Source organism: Anneissia japonica, unplaced genomic scaffold (assembly GCF_011630105.1).
Source record: "Anneissia japonica isolate Jap-2015-1 unplaced genomic scaffold, ASM1163010v1 scaffold9668_len1562885_cov226, whole genome shotgun sequence".
Classification (NCBI taxonomy): Eukaryota; Metazoa; Echinodermata; class Crinoidea; order Comatulida; family Comatulidae; genus Anneissia; species Anneissia japonica.
Genome location: NW_022711326.1, coordinates 815510 through 838621, shown reverse-complemented (window position 1 = coordinate 838621; position 23112 = coordinate 815510). Strand labels below are relative to the sequence as shown.

The window sequence follows — 23112 nt, the reverse complement described above, 5'->3', positions numbered from 1 at the left end:
TATGTATCAAAATGAACGCAAATAAACATAGACCGGTTTTTGCAGACAACGAGAAGCTTGCGGAATATTCGTCTTTCGATTTTTGGTCTTTGACGATCTAGGCCTGGGTTTAATTCCTGTAATGCCAAGATGATAATGACTTAAGACCACTTAAAGCCTCCTCCGAGTAGGCTTAAAAATTCAAGACAGTTAACTGGTTAAACCGCGGTATAGCAATGGTCTGTAATCATAGACAGTAGTAACGTCACGATTATAGCCAGCTAAGTGTTAAGACCATCTAAAGAACGCTTATAGCAACCCGCCCCAAAAAAGAAAAAAAACCGCCATCATCAATGTCCTTACAGAGGGACTCACTATTTGTGTATTGTAACTTACCTTTAGTGTCTCCCCAGCTTCAGCTCGTTGTTGTCGTAAACGGTCAATAGAGGGTGGGTACACAAACACAAAGTATGGTTTCAAATCAGAATTTTTCAGAATCTTCAATGACTACAACAAAACAAAAAACAGTGAAAAAATGTCATACCACCTCAAATCCTAAGATATAAATTTATCATTTCTGTTCACTCAACAGAAATGTTATTATGTTGATAACACTATGAATTTCGATTGCTTCCATGCTTTGCTTGTGTAGGGAGGAAGTGAGAATGTTTTTGGTTTGAAGTATAGAGCAGCTGTTCTGGATAAATGATAGAACAGTATTATTATGCAATATTAAAGTAATCATGATTAAAAATATAAAATTATAATATAGACAAATGCAAAACTAATAGGATAAATTAATATTTTTTTAGTTAAAATTTATTAAAAGACAATGTAGATACAGTATTAATAATTAATTTACACAAGGTTGGAACTAACTAGTAAGCTGATTGATTAATAAACTTTATAAGTTGAATAAATATACCTTAATTTTTCACTCTCATAATAAAAGAGAATATGTATAAAATGACCTTAAGATCTCTTAAGGTCATTTTATATATATTCTCTAATAAACTTTATCTTCATTTATATAAAGATTAATTCTAAGCTTACCTATTCACATTAGTGTACACTCTGGTATGCATGGTTTGATATTACTTCATACGACACAAACACATAGCAACTGTTTCAAAGTAGCATGATATTTCTACAGTGATATTTTGAGACAAATATGTACGCCACACAGATTCAGTTTGCTACCATACGTGAAAGCAGTACACAAAAAAAACCTGCTTATTATCATTTAGAACATGCAGTGAGTAATTATGAAACAATATCCCCAATGGATATCACGTACACATATGTAAACATTGCTGAGCTTTGTTTTGAGTCTGCTCACGTGTTTTTTCTCATGTGTGACAGGGTTTGAGCAATGAGATCTACAGCTGTTTCGAGCATTATCACAAGGAAAATGAGCATGCAAATTTATTCAGTTCTTTACTATGGCGTGTCACATGAATACACATACAATCCCACATGCAATAAAAACAATTTGTTCCATATGTTTAATTACCTAAATGCCTGTAGTAAAAATTTGGAGAAAAAAAGCCTATAGGAATATGAGCTAAAAAACTATTGCTCATTTAAAGAATTAATTTAATAGTTTATCAAATTCCAATCTCAGTGCTGTTTTACTGTTTTATTTTTGCCAAGAATAAGAACAGCATTATGCATCGCATTAGTTTGTTTAAATAGGAAATTATTTTCTCAGTCTAATTAAATTTTAAAGCTAATAGAACGTAAAATATTGAATTTAAATGTTTATTAGATCATATTGGAGAGTGTCACTGGTATTAATGAGTATATACCCATTGTTCTTTCTGAAGTGGAAATAAAGTACAGTATGAACGTAAAACTTGTGAAGCAGTGATTTGATACTAAAAGCTGTGAAAAAAATTACAATACTCTAATTTTGAAGGGCCAAACCATAGTGAGAAATATAGAATGCAATAAACAGATTATCAAAGCAGTTCTTTCTAATATACAATGTTCACAATCTTCAATACTGGACACAAAAGTAATTAAAATATTTATATCTATTCTACAACCCAAGTTATATGAAAAATATGCATGGGAAGGTCATTACAGAAAGCCATTTAATGATATTTGCCAAGATATTACAAAACTAACTTCACGGCCGTTCCGTGGCAAAACAACGTAACTTGAAATGTTCACTTTTGGAGAAAAATAGAGTTAAAGTTTGCATGTTCGTAACTTTGCAATAAATTGTCATAACCTTTTGAAATTACATATTTTTGGAATTTATCACGTTTGGGGCAATCATATGCATTACCCAGCCTGTTCATACATCGCTGTTTAAGATTATTAATATAAAAACACCAATAACCATTTGATTTTGGCTTTCCCAAACTTCATCAGCTCTAGACCATTTCTGAATAGCACATTCCATGGCAAAACAACTTCATCGCCACGTCATTTTGTAGTTAAGATGTTTTGCCACGGAAAATCACTGGATTTTAAGTTTTGTGCTTAAAGATAGGTGGTGCTATCTCCGAAACGACTCATTATTGAGACCTGAAGGTTTCACAGGTAATTCAGAAGTGTTTAATATACTCCCAAATGATATTATCTCAAAATCGACAAAAATGTCAGTTATGTTGTTTTGCCTCGGGACGGCCGTTTATCAATCTGACAACAATATGAAGCTTAATGAGGCGAACTCAAAGCAACCACCTGAAAACATCAATAGTCGTTAGGTTTCACAACAAAATTGAGCATCATACTATATACCGCCCTCTATTACATGATTCACAATAATGAAAAGTGCTTTCAAACCAGGAAATTAGTGTACAAATTATCAATGATGAATAATTGACTTGATAAAAATAGATTTTCTAAAAATGTTTAAAGTCAGTGTTACTATATTTGATTTACAGTAAACAATTTATATCAAAATCATAAAAAAAAAAAAAAAACCCATTGAATATAATATAAATTACAATGGAAACCTGGTGTGTTTTTATTAATGAAAGTGATAAGACTAAAACAAAACAAGTAGTAACCCAACATGCAGCTGAAATAGCAGTCCCACATGTTCATGTCACAATCTAGCTGAGCCCACATTATCTTATGAAAACATCAACATTCTGACCTTACCATCTTGTGATTGGTTGTAATACTATGATAGGAATTCATTTTCATTCCATTAAATAATGTAATGGAAATGCAATGACAAATCCTATAGGATGTGTGATGGATCTGTTTTGCAATGGGAATAGTGTGCCGGCATCAAAATTAGAAGAAATGTTGATAGCAAATTTATGAAACATGATGTGGGATTGCGTTTTTACATTATTATATTTTGTAGCAATGAGTGGAAGCAAGCACACATATAATGACATGGGATTCACATTAAAAGCAGCATTGTACATCAAAGAAGTGTTTTGGACAGAATGAAAATGAAGTCACACACCATTAACCAGGAAGAATTCCATTGTATTTTTTGTACATCCTCAATTACAGTCCGCAAGGCCTGGGAGAGAAAACAAGTTAGGTGAAACAAACAGCTAAAAACACAGGAGATAGCATGGGAGTCTGGTTAGGTAAACCACAGTAGTAGTTTAGTAGCCAATGGATAGCTAGATACAGTAACATTGGAACAATAATTGGATGCCGTAAGCTGAAACAACTGGGATAATGTTCTGCCTCTTAGTGGCATATATATATATATATATATAACACATATACATATAACATATTACAATTTAGTTTATAGAATATTAACATAGTTGCCAGTTTTCTTATTTCTCATTCTAATACAAAATTCAAATATAACTCAAGATTATGGCGTGGAAAGCAATCAGTTCTCAGACACAGCTTCAATCCCAGTGGATACTCACTTTAAATTCTCAAATTAGGCCTACAGAACACATAAATATTCTATATAGTCACACTGTTAGGCCTTGGTGATTGAGGTACTTTTTGTTGTATGGAAAACACATCATGTAAGTACTATTCTTATTGAAGATTCAGATCAATTTAGCTTGTCTGTGTTAATATAGGGATTAATTGAATCAGGATCTATTTCAATTTTGTTGCAATGCTACTGTGAATTAATTTCATATTAGTTAACATGACATGATCAGGTTAGATCTCCAAAACAAATGACAATATACAATGGAGATACAAAAACATTAGTTAATGTAAAGAGTTGTTCACAATTATCAACATTTGTAGGATACAATAATTACAAGGATTATATTTTATGCTAGCCAGTGCCTCACAACATTACTCACTCCCTTACAATAAACTTAATTGTTCTTCTTAACTTATCCCTCTTAATATTGTTTCTCCTGCTGTATTATCTTTCCTTCTCCACTACAGACCTTCCCTTATATTCTTACATTTACATTACTTTTTTGTCTCTCCTCCCATTCTACTTCTTCTTCTTATCTCCTCCTTTTTCTTACCTTCTCTCTCCCCACTTCACACCGAGCCTTTTACATTTCTTTTCCCCTTTTTGTGCTTTACCTTTGTCCATTATCCCTTCCCAAGAATATACCCCTAACATATAATGTTGATAATGGTGAACTGCCCTTAGAGATGACATATTAACTTGACTGTAAACATAATACATGACGAGGACACATAGATCAACAATACAAAGTTGAACATTCTATCTCATTACTTGGTTTAGGAAACAAAATACCAATGTGTCATAACATATAATTAATAATTAAAAATAACTATAATACAAAGTAAAGAGCTCGAAATTTTATGGCTCACATCATTTTTTTTTCTACATTCTTCTGTTTTACTGTGTCAATAAATATGTCAACAAAAATTTCAAGATGGATATTTGACCTAAGGAATCTGAATTACAGTGATATAATTTTTATAAAGTGGAAGTAAACTTAGACTCTTCCTACCTGGGGTTGTAGATTTAAAACACAAACTTTGCCCGAATTAACTACGAGGCGTATTGCATCGAGGCTCGTCCCATATAAGCTCTTCATAAATTCTCCGTGTTCTACAAATTTTCCTGCTGTGATATCTTGTTCAAAACGCTGTCGTGTCACAAAGTAATAATCCTCTGCTTCGACTTCAAAATCTTTCTTTGCTCGACTCGTGTCTGAAAAAAATCCAACGGAAAATTATCAATGACAATTTGAGCAAGATCACCAAAATTCACAATTGGTCTTAAAAGAAGTTAAAGCATAGTGTTACCAACTCTAGTTGATTTCCTAAAGTAGTGTAGATGCTAAAGTGCATAGACCCATTCTTTATAAAATCCACTTTGTAACATATCAATTACTATGAGCGCATACAGACCATGTATTATGCGCTATGTAAGTCGCAAAACCATTACTATCAATAAAAATCCAATTATTATGGAGTACCTGTACAGACAAATGCAATAAACAACCATTAAGGTAAATTTATAATAATGCGTTACTTTCTGTCTGTCTCCCTCTTTAAAATAACCTATGAATAACTTACGAGGTACTGCTGATGCAAATTTTGTTGAATCCTCTAAGAGTTTCTGCCTCAGCTCATGCCTACCCACGCTGTGTGGCCCAACAAGCACTATTGGTCGTTTTTTGTGGATATTCGGTTGGTACATCCCTACTTCTTCATATGTTAAAATTTCTTCACTCTCATATTCTGAACAAAAACAAATATTAAAAATAATCTGTTGATATCGGTAGATATTTAACAGCATTAAAATGCCTTAACTGTTTGGCAGCAAGACCACCCTTATACAATAATGGTATGGTCACACATGAATCAATAAGTTCTCCATTGTATGAGATACCAACATAACCATTTTAATGTTTTATACTCTGTCCACACTATCAAATTTAATGTGAAATGGTCATGATGACATCACATCATGACACAATATAGGCACATCATGACCATATATAGGCACATCATGACCATATATAGGCACATCATGACCATATATAGGCACATCATGACACAATATAGGCACATCATGACCATATATAGGCACTCACATCACAAACTAACACAATCAAATTAGATTGTGTTAGTTCGTGAAATCACAAAAGCGCATCAAAATATGCGCAGTGGTTGTTAAGGACTTTTTGTGTGATAAAGAATACGAAAGCGCCTGACAACCAATATGCGCTCATTTTGACGTGCTACTGTGATTTCATGGACTAACACAATCTACTTTTATTGTGTTAGTTCGTGATGTGATCGACGATATGGGCATACAACAGTTGTTTTTTTTTTCGTCAAAGAAAATTTGATAATCTGGACAGAACTTTAGGTCATAAATAATATTACATGACATTACAAACTAATAAATAAAAGTATTTTTTAAAAATCATCACCATTGTCATTAATCTTTGGGACCCCATTGGAATTAAGTGGTTTTCTCCAATTTATGAGTAATCGCTGGTTTCACTGAATGTTTTGTTCTCTAATAATTTTAATCTATTAATTAATTAATTTTACATGGTGCTCTTTAATTTTTAAAAAATTTTTAATTGTTTATTGGTTGTTTAAGATATTGTATTTTTTATGTATATTAAATCAAATCAAAATCAAGTTAAACGTACGATAAGATTTGAGTAAAGTGGCAATTAAGAGAGAAAATGGGGAGAATTCTATCATAGGAATCTACAAGAATGATTATATTAAAATAAAATTTAAATTGAGTAAAATTTTTTACCATTTTCATTTGCATTGTAGAGAACTTTCTTCTTTTTCTTTTTCTTTTTTGATTTGCAGCCACACATCAACTTTTTCTGGGGTTCTGGGTCGTCCTGTAATGTTTGCTTCATAGCTTCTCTCCTAACGAAAAATTAACAATTAATTAATAATTATCGAAATAACAATCATTTAGAAAAATATTAGTAAACAGATGGATCATCATGTTTTCCTTTATTTATTGTTCCATAATTAAAATGAAAGTTAATAGTATTTTCATTTAATAAAAATCATTATGAAGTTATCATTACGGCCAAATAATATATCGACCACAAACCTTGGACACAGAACATTAGTGTGACAACATTAGTATGACGATTCTAAGATGGTAATTTACATGTAAAACAAAGATAGAATACATACTAAGTCTACTTACTGCTGTGTAAATGATTTACTAGGTATAAGACCAGCTAACACCTGGTCCTCCTCCCCATCCCTGTAGGCCTGCCACCAGCTGTTATCCTCCTGCTTGATAACATGCAAGATATCCCCCTTCTGGAACGATAGGCCTAGCTCCCGACAAGGAATGTACTCATCGTCATCAGGATCATAGTTAAAATGAGCTCGTACATGCACCTATGTTATAAAATAATTAAATACATTTTTATTTCTTGAAATAGTTACCATAAAGCAGAAAGCCTAGAAGATCTCGCCTAGAAGATCTCTCTGTAGCTTTGTTAGGTAGATGTCGGGGTGGTTGGTTTAATAATAAATAAATAAATAAATAATAATAAAATTTAAAAAGAAACTAAGCTAGCTACAGTAGTTGGTACACTATTCAATACTTGTACAGGCATGAATATTATGTGGTACTAGATTAAACTATTTCTTTATTGCCAAACATATGATAGGAATTTGACTTGTATTATCAATCTGATTAAAACAACAATGAGGTCATCGTATACAAGGTTAGATTGTATTGTTACTAAAAAATTAAAAGTTAAGCTTACGCAGCTAAGTCTGAGGGGGCCTAGTCCTACAGTAGGCAGCTTCTAAGCATTCTGATCCCACTCTAGGCCCTACACAAATTTGTTTTTATCGGACATTTTTACCTTCTTAAATACCTAGATTGCGGATTTTACTCCAACACAACTTCCATAGATACTTGTTTATTATATATATTGATCATTCAATAAAACAATCAAGCACTATGTTGAGTTTTAAAGCTGAAAATGATGTTTGAAAGAGAAGTAAAATTTGTCGCATGCACATGTGTTAAGCCATAAAAAACACTGACTTTGAAGAGGCCCGTTAGAGGGCCTCCTTCACTTGAGAATTACATAGTACTGTATAGTATGGTGTGTTGTGTTGTATGCATGCTAATAACAGTTACAATTCGAGCAGATTTTTTTTTTTAATCTTTCACTTAAATTTTTAAGACGTCATCACCTTTATTTTACGTTCGTAAAATCGGGAATTCGTTAAATCGGGGTTCGTAAGTGAGGGTTTCTACTGTACTGTACTATACTGTATACAGTACAATATCTTGAATATCATTTATTGGAGAATGTCCTCAAATAGGCTATAATATTAGAGCAGCACAGAGCAGTTTGTTTATATGGTAACAACTCTATGAGTTCAACCATGGAGATCTCTGTGACCTTAGATCTATTATATTCTATTTTAGTTGTTCCATGGACCTATTAATAGGTCCATGGTTGTTCTCATAATAGTATTATCCTGTAGGTACTGTAGCTTATGTGCACATTAAAGAACATTAAAGAACTATTCAGAAAAGGACAGATACAATAACTACTTTTCAACATGATAAACAACACTACCTATTTGCTGTTTTTAGAAAAGGAAAAATTGGCTCTTAAGTGTACTGGCTAATTTAGAACCAGGGTGACATCCCACTCAAATGGATTTCCAGGGACTTTGCCAAAAATGTTGTAGGTTCTGACCTAGAATCAATTTACATTATATTTGCTCTATATTGATATTCTTATATTTATCTACTTCAATAAGTTGAAGTTGCAGTACATATGATTTATTTTATGTTTCAAGGTCTGTTTATAATTCAGCTCGCTAATGGACTTTTTCTTTTAATAATTTATCAAATGAATAAATAAATTATAACAGTGATCGCAAAGTAGTCAGTATCACAATTAAAAATTAATTCTCTGGATTTTGATGAAATCTTATTTTTGAAACCAATATTTCCAATGAGAATTAATTAAATTATAAAAATGTTAGTCCTCTTCCAATAGGCAGTCACATACAGTAACAAAATCAGGACATAATGGCCTTAATGGCCATAAAAAATACATAGTGTGCAAGTGTCAGTAAGACCAAAACTAAGGGGTGTAAATTTATTTCAACTGCTTATAATTTACATGCTGACTTTTTTGCAATATTTGTAAAAAATTATTTAAAAAAGAAAAAGTTGGCCTAAGCTTATTTTGGTGTGGATCTGCATCATTACATGTGTATGCATGAAGTATGTAAAGTAATGATAAAATGAAAAAAAAAGAATGAGTGTAAAACAAAACAAAAATGATTAAAATAAATGGATTTAACCCTGCGAAAGAGAAAGAAAAACACCAAAATGATATACATTACATTAAACTTACCACATTTTCTCCAACTTGTTGCTTTGTATCTTTCGATGGAATTAGAAGGAATGTTAATGTTCCTGATAAAGATCCCTAGATTAGAAACAATAACAATTAAAATGTCAGAAACACTTAGGATCAGAAATAAATTAAAGTAAAAATCTTAGTTCATTATTATAATTATTATCACAATATCACTATCATTAATATAATAAAAAATATCTAAGTATAACAATAACAAAAATGTTAAACCTACCATGATGTCACATATTTCATTCACTGATCTCCCCTTCATCTCTTGTCCATTTATTTCCAATATTTCATCCCCTTCATGGAGTAGTCCACTCTTGTCTGCAGCACCCCCTTTCACTATCCTCCCTATGTACACACAATCTCCATGATTTAAAATGGTTGCTCCCTGTAAAACAAAAGACAGTGTACAATTGAAAACTAGTCAGAAAAAATAACAGTTACATTGATTTCCACACATCCACCTTCCTGTTATTATCTTGGTGTTCAATATATGCATCCTTTAAAATTTAAACATCCGGTGCTCCCTACCTTGTGATTTGTGGAAATACATGTGTGGTCTTATAGTGTGTGATGTCTAGTTAAAATGGAAATAGGATAAATACATGAAGATCAAGGATCAAATAAATTGTCAACATCCAATTGATCAAAAAAATTTAGTTTTCATTGATGTAAAAACTCTTGTATGGTTATATATAGACATGTTATATACGGTCATGATGTGATGTCATCACAGCCATATTTAGGCATGTCACATGTTTTGTCAATAAAACTTGACAGTCAACAGGGCTTAAGACTTTTACTACAATAATCCTGAGACTGATTACCAGTTTATGCAAAGAATATAGGAACATTATTTACACATCTGTTATTAGTGAGACACCCTCTGTATAACCGCAAAATTGTATCAAGACGTCTTAAGTCAAGAAAAAGCTTTATGAGCAGTGTTACTTCACTGGAGACAACATCAACACCTTCTGAAGCTCGCACCGTCATGTGGGAAGAAAGGCTGGCTAACGTACCACAACATTTAGCGATGAAAATACCACCAAAGGAAGACCTCCTGCCCGGATCCGACAAAAACTGGGCAAAATGGAAATGTCCCAACAGACTAAGAACTGGGATTGGCCTTTCTAAGGTCACTATGCAGAAATGGGGATATTCGACCAACCCAACTATCTGTGACTGTGGAACTGAGCCACAGACAATGCAACATCTCTTGCAATGCCCAAACCTAGAGGAAACCTGCAACACTGAAGATCTTGCCAGATACAACGTAAAGGCACAGAAGTGTGTCCAGCTATGGCTGGGCCAAGTATAGTACGTGGACACGATAAGAAGAAGAATTAGTGAGAAAAATAATTTCTAGTTATTTTTAAATTTTTAATTACATAAAAAGTATTATTAAATACTATTGTTCAAGTTTATCTAGCTCTATACAGGAAGCATATATTTAAATAATGTTTGAAGCTTGCGAAAACTACAGAAATGTAAAGTAATATGTTGGAAGACTATAAAAAGTAATGATTGCAGCACGACAAAACTATAGAAATGTATGTAATATGTTGAAGGACTATAAAAAGTAACAAGTTGGTTCCGGAATCAATATAATGAGATGATAAGAATAAATAAATTATAAAAAAGGTTATTACACTGACTTCTGCCTGGTTGATCAAATTTTAATCTTGAGCATTTAATCATAAATAATTTATCATGCCTTTTTTCAACCATTAAACAAATTGTATTCCTCTATAGAGGTTAACAGTTAAGTAAAAAAAATTTAATTTCTTATTTTATTTTATTTTATTTCAATCTTTTTTATACTTTCTTTACATAATCAATTCTAAAATTTTAAAATTATTGTTACTAATTTGTAAATAAAAACATTTAAATATAACAAAAACTAATACGTACTAGTGGTTCTTCACTTTTATCAATGCGGACAATTTTCACAGAATCTTCCGTAATCTCTGATTGTCGTTCAAGATCGTCTTCTTCTGCTAATGTCTGATTCATAAACTCTTCCTCCGCAATGTCATCATGAGCTTGTAGAACACACTTGAATCAAAAATTCATAATAATCATCAATTATTAGAAACAAACACCATAGTTTCCCTAGGTTTAATTAAGCCCACACTCATGTATAAAGCTTAAAGTCTCCAATAGGGACAGTACAAATCCACACTCAGATAACAACCATATTCATGTATAAGCCCATACTAAGGATATATCAATACTTGTGTATGAGCTCAAACTTGTGTATAAGTCTTGTCTCTCCGGGGGACCGATTTCTGGCCTGGACCAATTTTAGCATGACAGTCCATTGGAAAAAAAAATATATATATAAGTCAAAATATATGCCATTTAAAAAAGTAATTTCTTCTTTAACATCCAGCCATGAACAATTTTAAGGAAGGAAAAACAGAGTTTATGCTCAATAAAAATTGTGGTTTATCTTTGGTGGCGCTAATTAATTATTGGAAAATGGACTATATTTAAAGAAAACAATTTAAATGGCACAAATTTGACGATCGGAATGAGAAGCTTAAATAGGCATTTTTTTTTTACAAGACCTTAACATATAATTGTAAAATACATGCCTATTTAGAAGATCCCTATCATTACATTCATGTATGCCTATAGGAAAGCAAAAGGTATGATTAACATATCTCTGCAGGTGGTATAAAACACAAGTCATCTAATATCATAACACAGTAGATGAAAAAAACATTCCCAGGGATCTATGGAGTAAATCTTGGTGACTTTTGACCTGTATGCTGGCGCTAGTTTGCAGATGGTATGGAACACTAGTCATCTACAGTAATATCATAACATCGTAGATGCAAAAAAACATTCCCAGGGATCTATGGAGTAAATCTTGGTGATCTTTGACCTGTATGCTCGACCTGGTTTACCTCGGAACAAATCAAGCAGAATTACATGTAACTTGATAATGGACTCTGATTGGATATGCCATACCTCGGACTGGTACTGTATTGATGTGTTTAAAGTCAGGCATAAACTACAGTACAATTAGTAAAATGAGAGTTCTTGTATGGAATATTGTTAATGTCTGATAGATTATAATGAAAACATATTTGTTTATTAACCTGTTTTTCTTCCTTGATTTACATGTTACATGTTACATGTAAAATTATATGGTTATTTAATTCTCCAATTTCTATGTTTCAACAAAGCACATATATTAACAGTGCTTTTCCACGCATATTTTGCTATGAAATAAAAATTTTGATTTTATTGGTCCTTGGGAAGTTACATGACATAGATAGACAGAAATCTTTCTTTATTCTGGATACTCAATCAGTATTGTTACACTGTTCATCCCTGATGTCCAGGGTATGATCTTAAATTACAAAACAAATTTAAAAGAAAAATGCATGAAAAATGTATATAGATTACATAAATACAAGAAAAAGAAGAGAAAAACAAAAGGGTATATTAAATGAGATTTTAAAAGGATTGTAAGGAAAGGGAATGAATATTGCTATGAAAGACTGATGATAGATTATTCCATGATTTAACTGAGCGATATTTAAAAGTTCTTTTTCCATGCTGAGTGTTGCTACCTGTCACTTTATTTTAACTGTCTTTATATTATATCTGATTGGAGCTCAGAAGACTGACCGTGGATGGTATAAGGTCTTTGTTAGAGTGTCTCTTGGTCTTGCATTGCAGTCCTGGTAAACGGTGGTCAATTAACATTTTTTTTTTAACCCATTGTTTAGAAGCCTGAACATAACCTTTTTATTTCCATTCTTACCGATGACATCGGTATTCTTCTATTCAAACTTACAATCATAAAAAAATATTATACGAAATTGACATGCATAAAAAGGGAAATTGGTGAGTTACTGATTTTAAGGTAAGAATAACTCTGGACTGATCAACCCACCTGCATAAATCAATACGTAAACTACAATAGTAGCAAGAACAATAAAAGGCATTCACATTATTATCATATTTTCAGCTCACCTTCATATTTACACTGTCAAATATCCATCGTAGCTCATCAGCATCCTTACTGTGTGTATCTTGAAGGATTTCGCGGACATCATCCATTAACACCACTGAATGGTCTAGGAGGGGTTCGTGACCTCCGACCTTGACCACTTCCATCATTTTATTGTGAGTTGTGACAGCATCCTGGAAGTCCTTGCTTGTAAAGAGATCCTGCAAGAAGCTCACTTGCTTCTGGTCCTCTGTACTCTTTAATTTTGATTGAACACGATCTAGTGTATTCAGTAAATCCTCCAATCCTAAAAGAAAAATATTTTATTATTACACATTTAAGGCTGGGTGAACAAATAATAAGACAGGTCAACCATGACAAAGGTTGTATACTTCATGGAATAACACCGATTGTAAATATTATATCACCATAAATGGTTTTCTGCCTTCCGGCAAGTTTTAGTATTATTTATTTATTCCAGTTCTCTCTTTGACATTCTCTTTTATACCACAATAAAGCCTGTTATTATTTTCATGCCACTTAGCATACAGCAACTGCTCATATTTTTTTGATTGGTTTTTCCTTTCATTCGTTCTTCAAATGTATTTTTAGAAGTCCATTTCTTCTAATCATTAAAATCCAATACTTTTCTGCTTTTTTCTTAATTACTTCTCTCAGTGGCAATAAACATCTTTTAGTACTGTAATATTTGTTCATTGACATTGAGTCTTTCCAACTTATCTTCCTCCATTCTCCTCCAGACTGTATCAATATATTTCAAATGCCTGCAAATCTACTAATTTCTTCTTCATCATCAATGTCTTCAACCTATTACTACACTCTGTACAACTGTTTCTTTTTCTGTTTACTAATTTGATAGTACTGAACTGCCATAATTTAATATAAGTTGCTATAATAATGCTGTCATCAGTTGTATTATTATATAAAGGTGTCCACATTCCTTTCAATTAGGAAGTTACTATAATAATTATGCAGCTTACAGTTAAAGGTGATCACCTCAATTGCATATGGAATTTTAGCATTGCTTGCATTGCAATTAGAATTTTCTGCTCCATGATTTACGACACTCATTAATACAACACAAAGGTGAAGTGTAAAACCCAACAGATCTGTTGCTTGCAATCATAACAACAATGATTACTCTTATCCAATTACTAAACAACTTATTTGCTTATTATTCTTAAATCACTTTTTCCATCGTCTATTCAGTAATACTTAATTCATTTGTATAATAATTGCTGTACATGCTATTCAAAAAGCTAAAATTAAGAATTTAGTTCACTATGCAATTCATCTTTATTCCTAGTAGTAAAGGTATATCCCCATATCTACAAAGCATCATTTTAAGTAGCAGAACATTCTGTTTTAAATCTCTCAACACTATTAAGCAACAGTAGCTTCTTAGGGCACTACAACCCACCTGCATCAGCATATTTTTAAAAAGTATTTTGATGGGGTTTTTTACATGCTAAAGCTTTAAAAAAAAAATACTCGGCCAATGTATGGGCAAAAATGCTGACAAATATAGCAGATTCATTTAAGGCCTAGGGCCCTGCCTTTAACCAATGAGAGCTCATAGTTGTACGCCACTGTTGTTATGCAAACAGATGGGACTTCTCTGATGGAAAGGCCTACCATAGCTGTTATCATCAACAGCACATTGTGATTTCAGATGCTTATAAATAAAATTTCACCATTTATTGGTTGCTTTCTAGTTAAATTAAAAATTATTAAATAATGAAGATAAAAACTTACCAATTGTTTTTGATGGTTCTGGAGGACTATCATCTGCCACAAGGTATTTCAAACTTGAATTTGGTAGAGCTTGTGTCCTGTCAGTGACCGATGGGCTTATTGTACTCTGACTGTTATTGGTGTTCTGAGAGTAAAAATATACAGACCTGCTGTTAGCTACTTTTTTCCACAATATATATCGTCTATAATAAATAAAGTAATTACCAATGTTTTCATTAATATCATTATGCTATTAAAATATACTATACCGGAGCTTTTATTCTCGCAGTAGAAACAGGACCAGTTTGAAAAAAGCGAATAAAAAAAATTGATCAAAAACACGCAATGGATAGTGTGTTTGAACGGCAAATAACCGATTTTGGCTGTGCACCTTTTAGCTGCAACACAAAAAAAAGCGATTATCAGATGAAATGTGACCTCCAGGTCAATCACTGCAAAGACTAGATCGTATTAGGCGCGAACTTTAAAAAAAAAATTTGTCCTCTTGTTCATGTCCTAGGCCTACAAGCTAAAAACGTCAACAAACATGAGGAGTGGCAAATTCGTTTTGTACTATTTTATGGGGGATATTGGGCCTAGGACTCTCCGCTCTTTTGGGCCTACCGTTGTCCTCGTTTGGTCGTCGTTCATAATTGTGCCGATGAGCACAGCCGAAAATATTTGCCTTCTCGTCCCACATCGTATCTTACTCCTCGTCATCATGACAGGAATGAGAACGATACTATCCTATACAGTTAGGAAAATCAATTTTCAAAAAATCAAAAAACGCCAGTCTGGTACTCATTAAAAACACGGTTTTAAAAAATCAATTATTTTGTGTTTATCAGTAGAAACACACCCTATGCTGTAGATCAAATCCCATGACATTGTGGGTTTGCTGCCCTAACCACTTACTCACACTTAATAGCATGAATTCTGTTTTTTTCTTTTTACTGAAAACCAGTGCATAGTACAATAACCAGGATTTTAAAAAGTTTTCGTATTGAGACAATTGCTCATAATTTTTATAAATTTCAAACAATATCATGGAGTTTTCAAGTGGGAATTAATAATTTATCCAATTTTATAAGACTTTATAAAATTAACAGTCATTCTCCAGCTATCCTTATGTTGTTCTTATTACTTTCCTAGCTTTCAACTAAGACTGAGATGTATGAAGTCTACCAAAACTAACACGATTAAACATTTGAGAAAAGGAATTAACAAATGTCATGGGATTTGATTTACTCCGATCCAGTAGACTATGAAATAGTTATCAATACATCTGGATTTGAAGAGTAGAATTAAAATAGAAATTAACAATTAACGCACCTTGTGTGTTGCTGATAAATCATGTCGGTTCTGCGGTAAATTTCCATTAGAAACAACTTGTGGTGGATTTTTCATGCCACTTGCTGCTACAAAATCTGCAGGGCAGTCTACTGCCATTTCACGGAAAGTCCCCTTTGGCATTGTCGCTGCTGAGTGAATATCTGACTGCGGCAACTTTTCAATATTTTGTTGCACTTTGTGGGACTTTGTAAAGTTTGTTCCTGGTCTTGGTTCCTCAAGTCCATTAAATTGCAGTTCGTCCTCAAATGCAGCATTAACAAATCCACAATCATTTTTTGTTGAATGACCATTTAACGTGTGAAGTTGAACTTCTTCTCTTGCTATTGGAGAACTCTTTTGGAGCAGCAGAGGTGCATTGGCACCATCTGAGGCCGTGAGATCTCTGGCTGTAGAGCCCCTAGAACTGGAAGAACTGTAACTAGCCTGGTTACCCACACCATTCTCTTTTAAGGGCTGTAGGGGTGGCATGGTGGCCATGTCTATGGTTGTAACATTCTTTTGGGCTGTAAGTTTAGCTAGTTTCTCGCGTGCATTTGTGTCAACGGCGATAACATAAGCTTCATGAATGTTATTCTGCCCAACAGACCCACCTAAAAATAGAAAAGCACAATTATGAATCATCTATCGAAAGAAATAATGTGATCTACTTTTCTAAAATAAGCACTAATTTCTAAACACAAATAATATGGTAAAATCTTTATATGGCACAAATTTTATTAAATGTAGAATAACATTACCAGAATTCTATTCAATACCTCTTTTAAAGTAAACATCAAGACTGTTTACTTGCTTAGCTTCTGCATAAAGTATACTGTATTCATCAATAACCAGTATTAAAATAATGTCAGCTAAGCACTGAGGTCAACTAATAACCCAGCATGCATTGCAGTAAACAATCACATGATGTAATCAGCACTGCAACAGTTTCAAAAGTAAAAGGAAGTTATTATGAGCATTTCACCTATTATCTTTCGTTTTAGGAAGTATTAGATTGCCAATGACAAGCAATTCAAATAATTTCAGAGGTACCGGTAATCGGTGATAGCTATAAAGTTAAGCTAACCAATAGGGGTCTGACCATTAATGTATAAAATTGTCTGAAAATGTCTGGCAGAGGCCAGCAGGGTCCAAGGGTAATGCCTAGGTGGGTTCCAGGAAGACAACACCTTAAGCCTAGAAAAACTGGGACATTTTGTACATTTTAAACTGTTCTGAGATGTTTTAGAATGTATCTATCAAGCCCAAAATATAAATAAAATTTTATTTTTTGTTTTGATCTTAAGGGAAGGGGAGATCAATACAATAGGAACATGTTTTGTAATCAGATACTAAGTTAGTGAATTTGTGTTCCTTGAGACCTTGAAACAGTAAACCAGATCCAAGGGCAAGAAAGCCAAAAATTTGGATCAAGGTCAAAGAATTCTCATATCTTGCATTTTGACCCTAAATCTGTTAAAGGTCAGTATAGACTGTACAGTATTATACACTACATCATCTCTTCATCCACTATTTAGAAAGGATTCAATTCTTTAAAAAGTAATTTAGCTAGTGTATATTGAATAAAAAACTAATCAAATTTAACAGCAGACTGTGTCAACATAAAAAAAAAATCTTTTGAATTACTGTTTTAAATGGTTATATAAGTGGTATTTTTGTTTTTTATGTATCCTTGTTTATGTTGTTATTGACCAAATAAATGAATGAATGAATCAATCAACATCATTATATGGTTTTGAACATCATCATCATCATCATAAAACAAAGTTAATAAAACTAAACAAAACAACAAAAGAACTCATAAAATCTATCTCATCATATAATAGGAATTTGCTTCCTTGAAAATATGTTTTATTTACTTTCTAACTTTCTGTTGATCACTTAATATATATCCTCTGCACAAAAAGATTCAAGATTAAAGAACTTGTATTGGTCCATAAAACACACAGACACTTGTGACATAAGAGACAAAAACCAAGAAATATATAAAATGGAAAAGAGTAAAATGGGAGACAATCTTTTAACTACAATGTACATCACTAGTCAACTGAAATTGTGTTTAAAATGATGAGATATTAATAAAAAACCAGGTTATTATGCAAATTTTAGTAAATTTTAAAATAAGTAGAGTTTACACTTTACTGTAGAATAGTGATTTGATATAAAAAAAAAAAATGTTTTTAATAAACACCTTAAAAAAATATAAAGAAATATGATTTAAATAAACCTTTCTTTGGAAGAAGAATTTTTTAATAACAAAATAATCTCTGTAAATAAAGAAAAATACATGATTTATAATACCACAGTACCTCCTCCACTCCAGTGGGCATCAACAGACAACATGGACGATTTGAGATGGAAGCCTAGCCAGCTTGAGTTACCAGTGCATAAGAAATCCCATCACTATTCATCAACACAGCAGTCAGATGCGTACAAGTCAAATGTCACACCCAACTATGTTATCCCAAGTTGTACACCAGTTTTAATTCCCTCACAAAAGTTTGTCTACTAAGTAAGAATTCTTCTATTATTCCTTAAACTTCTGATACCTGTACTATATACTTGATTGTTGTCATAAATAAAATACTGTATCAATGACTTCGCCGTTTCTCTGTTTCCCTTGCCAAGCTAGCCTACCAATTCGGTTGGAATTTTTTTGAGTAAGGTAAGCTGAGTTGGACAGCCACTGACTCAACCAACCACTGACCTTGCTAATCTAGAATACCTAGCATTCCAGAGGCTTTTGCCACATAGGACAATACCATTTCAGTTTTGGGGGTGTACAACAACACGTTAAAATTAGTGGATTTTTTTTTATCAGTGATAAATCACTGTAAATTATATATGACCAGTGTCAAATTGTAATTAATTATAAATATAGCTAATATTTAATCAATATCTGTTCACATATGACAAACAACTACAGGGCAGTGGCTGCACTGTTATCATTCATAACCCACAGTAAACACTGCCTGCATCCCAACATTTTATGAACATTTGTTTTGTATGTTACACTTACAGAAGTATATCATAAAAACATTTCATAAAAGACCAATAAAGTTTTATCATATAATTGAATTATTAAACATAGCACCTAAGCAAGTGAAAATAGTAATGGCCGAATCCAGTATAGTACTGGAGAGTTTGTAAATAAATACCTTGTGTATATTTACTCATTTCTTGTGGGTACAAAACTATATAGTGTAGCTTTCATGAATCAAGCAAAATTAATAAGTGCATTTTATGGATACAAGTTCAAACAAATTGTTTTGATTACTGACAGTATCATATTTTTGTAGAGTTGTATATGTTCTGTTAAATTATAACTGACTATGTTCCTATTTCCTGAATTAAAGCCTGTATTGAGAAGCAACAGACCAGAAACTTTAGAGATCATGCCATTGGTAGAGGTTCATTTCCAAAGTGACTTATAAAGTTCATTGTTTGTGGGGTACAAAGAAGGGGCTTAACCAAAGAAAATACACACAGGAATCATATCCTCTGTATGAGTCACAAACTATTAACATTCCTTGGTAGCTCCACAATGGAATCCACAATGTTTTTTTTTTAATATTCTTTTTTTAGAATTTGTACTTATAGAAATACAGCATCTTATTATTGACACAATTTTGCTTTTGCTATATTTTGTTGCTTGGCAACATTTTCTCACATTTATTGATATTTATTTAAAAGCAATCTAAAGGTACCACAAGACAGGAAAATATATGCCATTTACATGAGTGAATTATTGAATATTAATTTAGTCATATTTGAATTAGAGAGAGTACTGTTCTCAGCACAATCTAAATGTACTACTGAATTGCTTACTCAAAAAGATCAAAGATCAACTTTACTGTAAATAATTAATATGTCAAAACAATAGTATATCAACTATAATTTTATATTATTTTATTTCCTAATAGTAGCCTACTTTGTGGGATCTAATGGGATTTACACCTGGTAGTATATTTTTTTTTAGTCTAACTCAATTAAACCTGTTTTTTAAAGTATGGCTTGATGGTTCTATATCTATAGTTAAACACACTAGCCTATGAATCAAATAGTGTTTCATCAGGCTAACAAGTACAGTAGCCATACGCTAGCTACAAGCTAGTTTGAGGATGATGATTGATGTGATATACCACACTACTGTACTTGGCCTACTGAGCTACTACTACTACTGTACTACTAACTACTTTGTAGTGCTGTGTTGAAGGTTATAATTATTATTGTACAGTATAATATTCAATTAATATGTTCAAATAATATTATTGTATAATATTATTTGAACATAAAATCTTAACAATTTGTTAATTTTTTTTCCAGGTAGACGAAGGAAAGGAAGCACCACCACCTCCTATCAAGAATGATGGTGTATCAATGTCATGCCAATTTCTGCAGTTCGGCACCCTTGTCTCCATCAGTTTTTATTCACTGCAACTTTTGTACTAAGTATCTTAATAAGTATTATACTATTATAAATAAAAAAGTGTCTAGCATTCTCAAAATAATTTTTATTGAACATACAAATGTTTTGGGGTATCACCCTTCATCAGGTATAGGTATATACATATTTTATTTTTTAATTATTGTGTATCTTTTGTATAGAATATTCATTGTAACACTTATAGATATGTTGTCGATGCCTTCCATGTCAATTGCAGTAGTTCATAGCTGTCTCTTATACACATCTAGATGTGTATAAGAGACAGGTATTAAACATAGAAATGAAATAACAAGGCAAGACAAACAAGAAAATAAATCCAAGTACAGTATCTATTTAAATTTAGTATAATTCATAAATTAATATTTGAAAACATTTTGGAGAAATGACCTTACCTCCAACAAGGCCAACTTGCCGTCGTACTCTCAAGCAGATTTTTCTTGACTGAATACACTGCAAGACAAGATGTAGACACGACTAAAACATGATTAAGAAAACATGCCTATTTTGTATAGCAAATCTTCAGAGCTGTAGCTGCATGCAGTTGTTGCATATCAGTGAGTACAATAACACTGCTGTAGTAATAGGACTTGATCAGTTAACCTTTGACCCAGAAAGACTTAAAGCAGCCATACAACATAATCTGTCATGAGCTTCCAAACTTAAATGGAACAATACTACATTGACCACAGCTAATTCAAATAGGTAGAAATTAGGATGCTCAAAATTTTCACAGAAATAAATGAAGGCAGTCTCACTTCATTTATATCATTGGCTAACTGGTGACATTAGGCCAAATAAAATTAATCGTTAGTTTCACGTCCCCGCCCACACCGATTTTTGGAGCAGCATAGATTTTTTTTACTATTTGCTATTTTTCCATATATAACAAAAAATGATTGTTTTTCCGTGAAAAAATGAAATTTCTCGAAGTTTTTCGGTGGGAATACAGGATTCGCGACGGCATTTCTATGAATTAAAAACAGCATTTCTATGAATTTACAAACAGCGGCTGGATTGATAAGACTAGTAGAAATACAGCTGTTGCGACAGCATTTCTATGAATTTACAAACGGCATTTCTATGAATTTACAAACAGCGCCCGGATTGATAAGACTACTCTGATCGTCGTCTCGCCACTCGCACTGCACACACATGGTTTGGGGTTTTTTAGTTGATTTGATTTGGCAGGTCTCTTGTTTTGTTTTTTTGTGACACGAGGATGGCAGACAATGGAGGAATAAGCTTCTTATTCTTCCAAATGTACGACAACTATAATCGTTAAATTAACGATATTGTGGTTTAAGCGTGTGGGCCAAGGATGTCTACATGTACCAACATTGACAACAACAAGGCATCGACTTTTCATCGTGAAAGATACCAGGTGAGTCAACCGTCTGGCGATCATCCGATGTGATATACCATTAACACACTACTGTACTTGGCCTACTGAGCTGCTACTACTACTGTACAACTAACTACTTTGTAGTGCTGTGTTGAAGGTTATAATTATTATTGTACAGTATAATATTCAAATAATATGTTCAAATAATATTATTTGAACATAAAATCTTAACAATTTGTTATTTTTTTTCCAGGTAGACGAAGGAAAGGATGCACCACTACCTCCTATCAAGCATGATGGTGTATCAATGTCATGTAAAATTCTGCAGTTCGGCACACTTGTCTCCATCAGTTTTTATTCACTGCAACTTTTGTACTAAGTATTTTAATAAGTATTATACTATTATAAATAACTCAAGAGAAGTGTCTAGCGTTCTCAAAATAATTTTTATTGAACATACAAACGTTTTGGGGCATCACCCTTCATCAGGTATAGGATACATATTTTTTTTTTTAAATTATTGTCTATCTTTTGTATAGAATATTCATTGTAACACTTATAGATATGTTGTCGATGCCTTCCATGTCAATTGCAGTAGTTCATAGTACTTCTCTTGTACATCATGGTACTGGTATACTTAAAAAACACCTTAAAAAATTCACTCTTAATATCACACCTTGATTAATATTATTGTTTTAATCAATAACTGTATTTTATGAAATATTTTTGGTTTAAATCATTTAAAAACAATAATTTATGAAAATAAAAGTGTTACAATACAATGTAGAGTGGTTGTTTTTGCTTCAAATATTGATTGCTGTGTTTTACATACCGCCATTTTCTTTCATCGAAAAAATAGCAAATAGCAAATAATAAGGCACCTCATCAAAAAAAAATTTCAAATTCCAGACGTGAAACTAATAATAAATTTTATTTGGCCTTAGTGGTTGCCATACTGTATAGTATACATACTACATTAATT

General features: G+C 32.4%; 1 protein-coding gene across 4 annotated transcripts in view; it reads right to left on the bottom strand.

Moving 5' to 3' along the window:
* LOC117107411 (MAGUK p55 subfamily member 5-like) overlaps positions 1-23112 on the bottom strand; it is a 43403-nt gene that overhangs the window by 3314 nt on the left and 16977 nt on the right. The window contains exons 5-17 of one of the 4 annotated variants that reach the window (XM_033249085.1): positions 21181-21238; positions 16324-16934; positions 15013-15136; positions 13260-13543; positions 11181-11324; positions 9493-9654; positions 9255-9329; positions 7058-7257; positions 6644-6765; positions 5440-5604; positions 4869-5071; positions 3413-3472; positions 376-486 (exon numbers count right to left, since the gene is read on the bottom strand). In XM_033249085.1, coding sequence (XP_033104976.1) covers positions 376-486; positions 3413-3472; positions 4869-5071; positions 5440-5604; positions 6644-6765; positions 7058-7257; positions 9255-9329; positions 9493-9654; positions 11181-11324; positions 13260-13543; positions 15013-15136; positions 16324-16934; positions 21181-21238 — 2319 coding nt within the window. The other 3 variants (XM_033249089.1, XM_033249088.1, XM_033249086.1) reach the window with 3 other exon arrangements.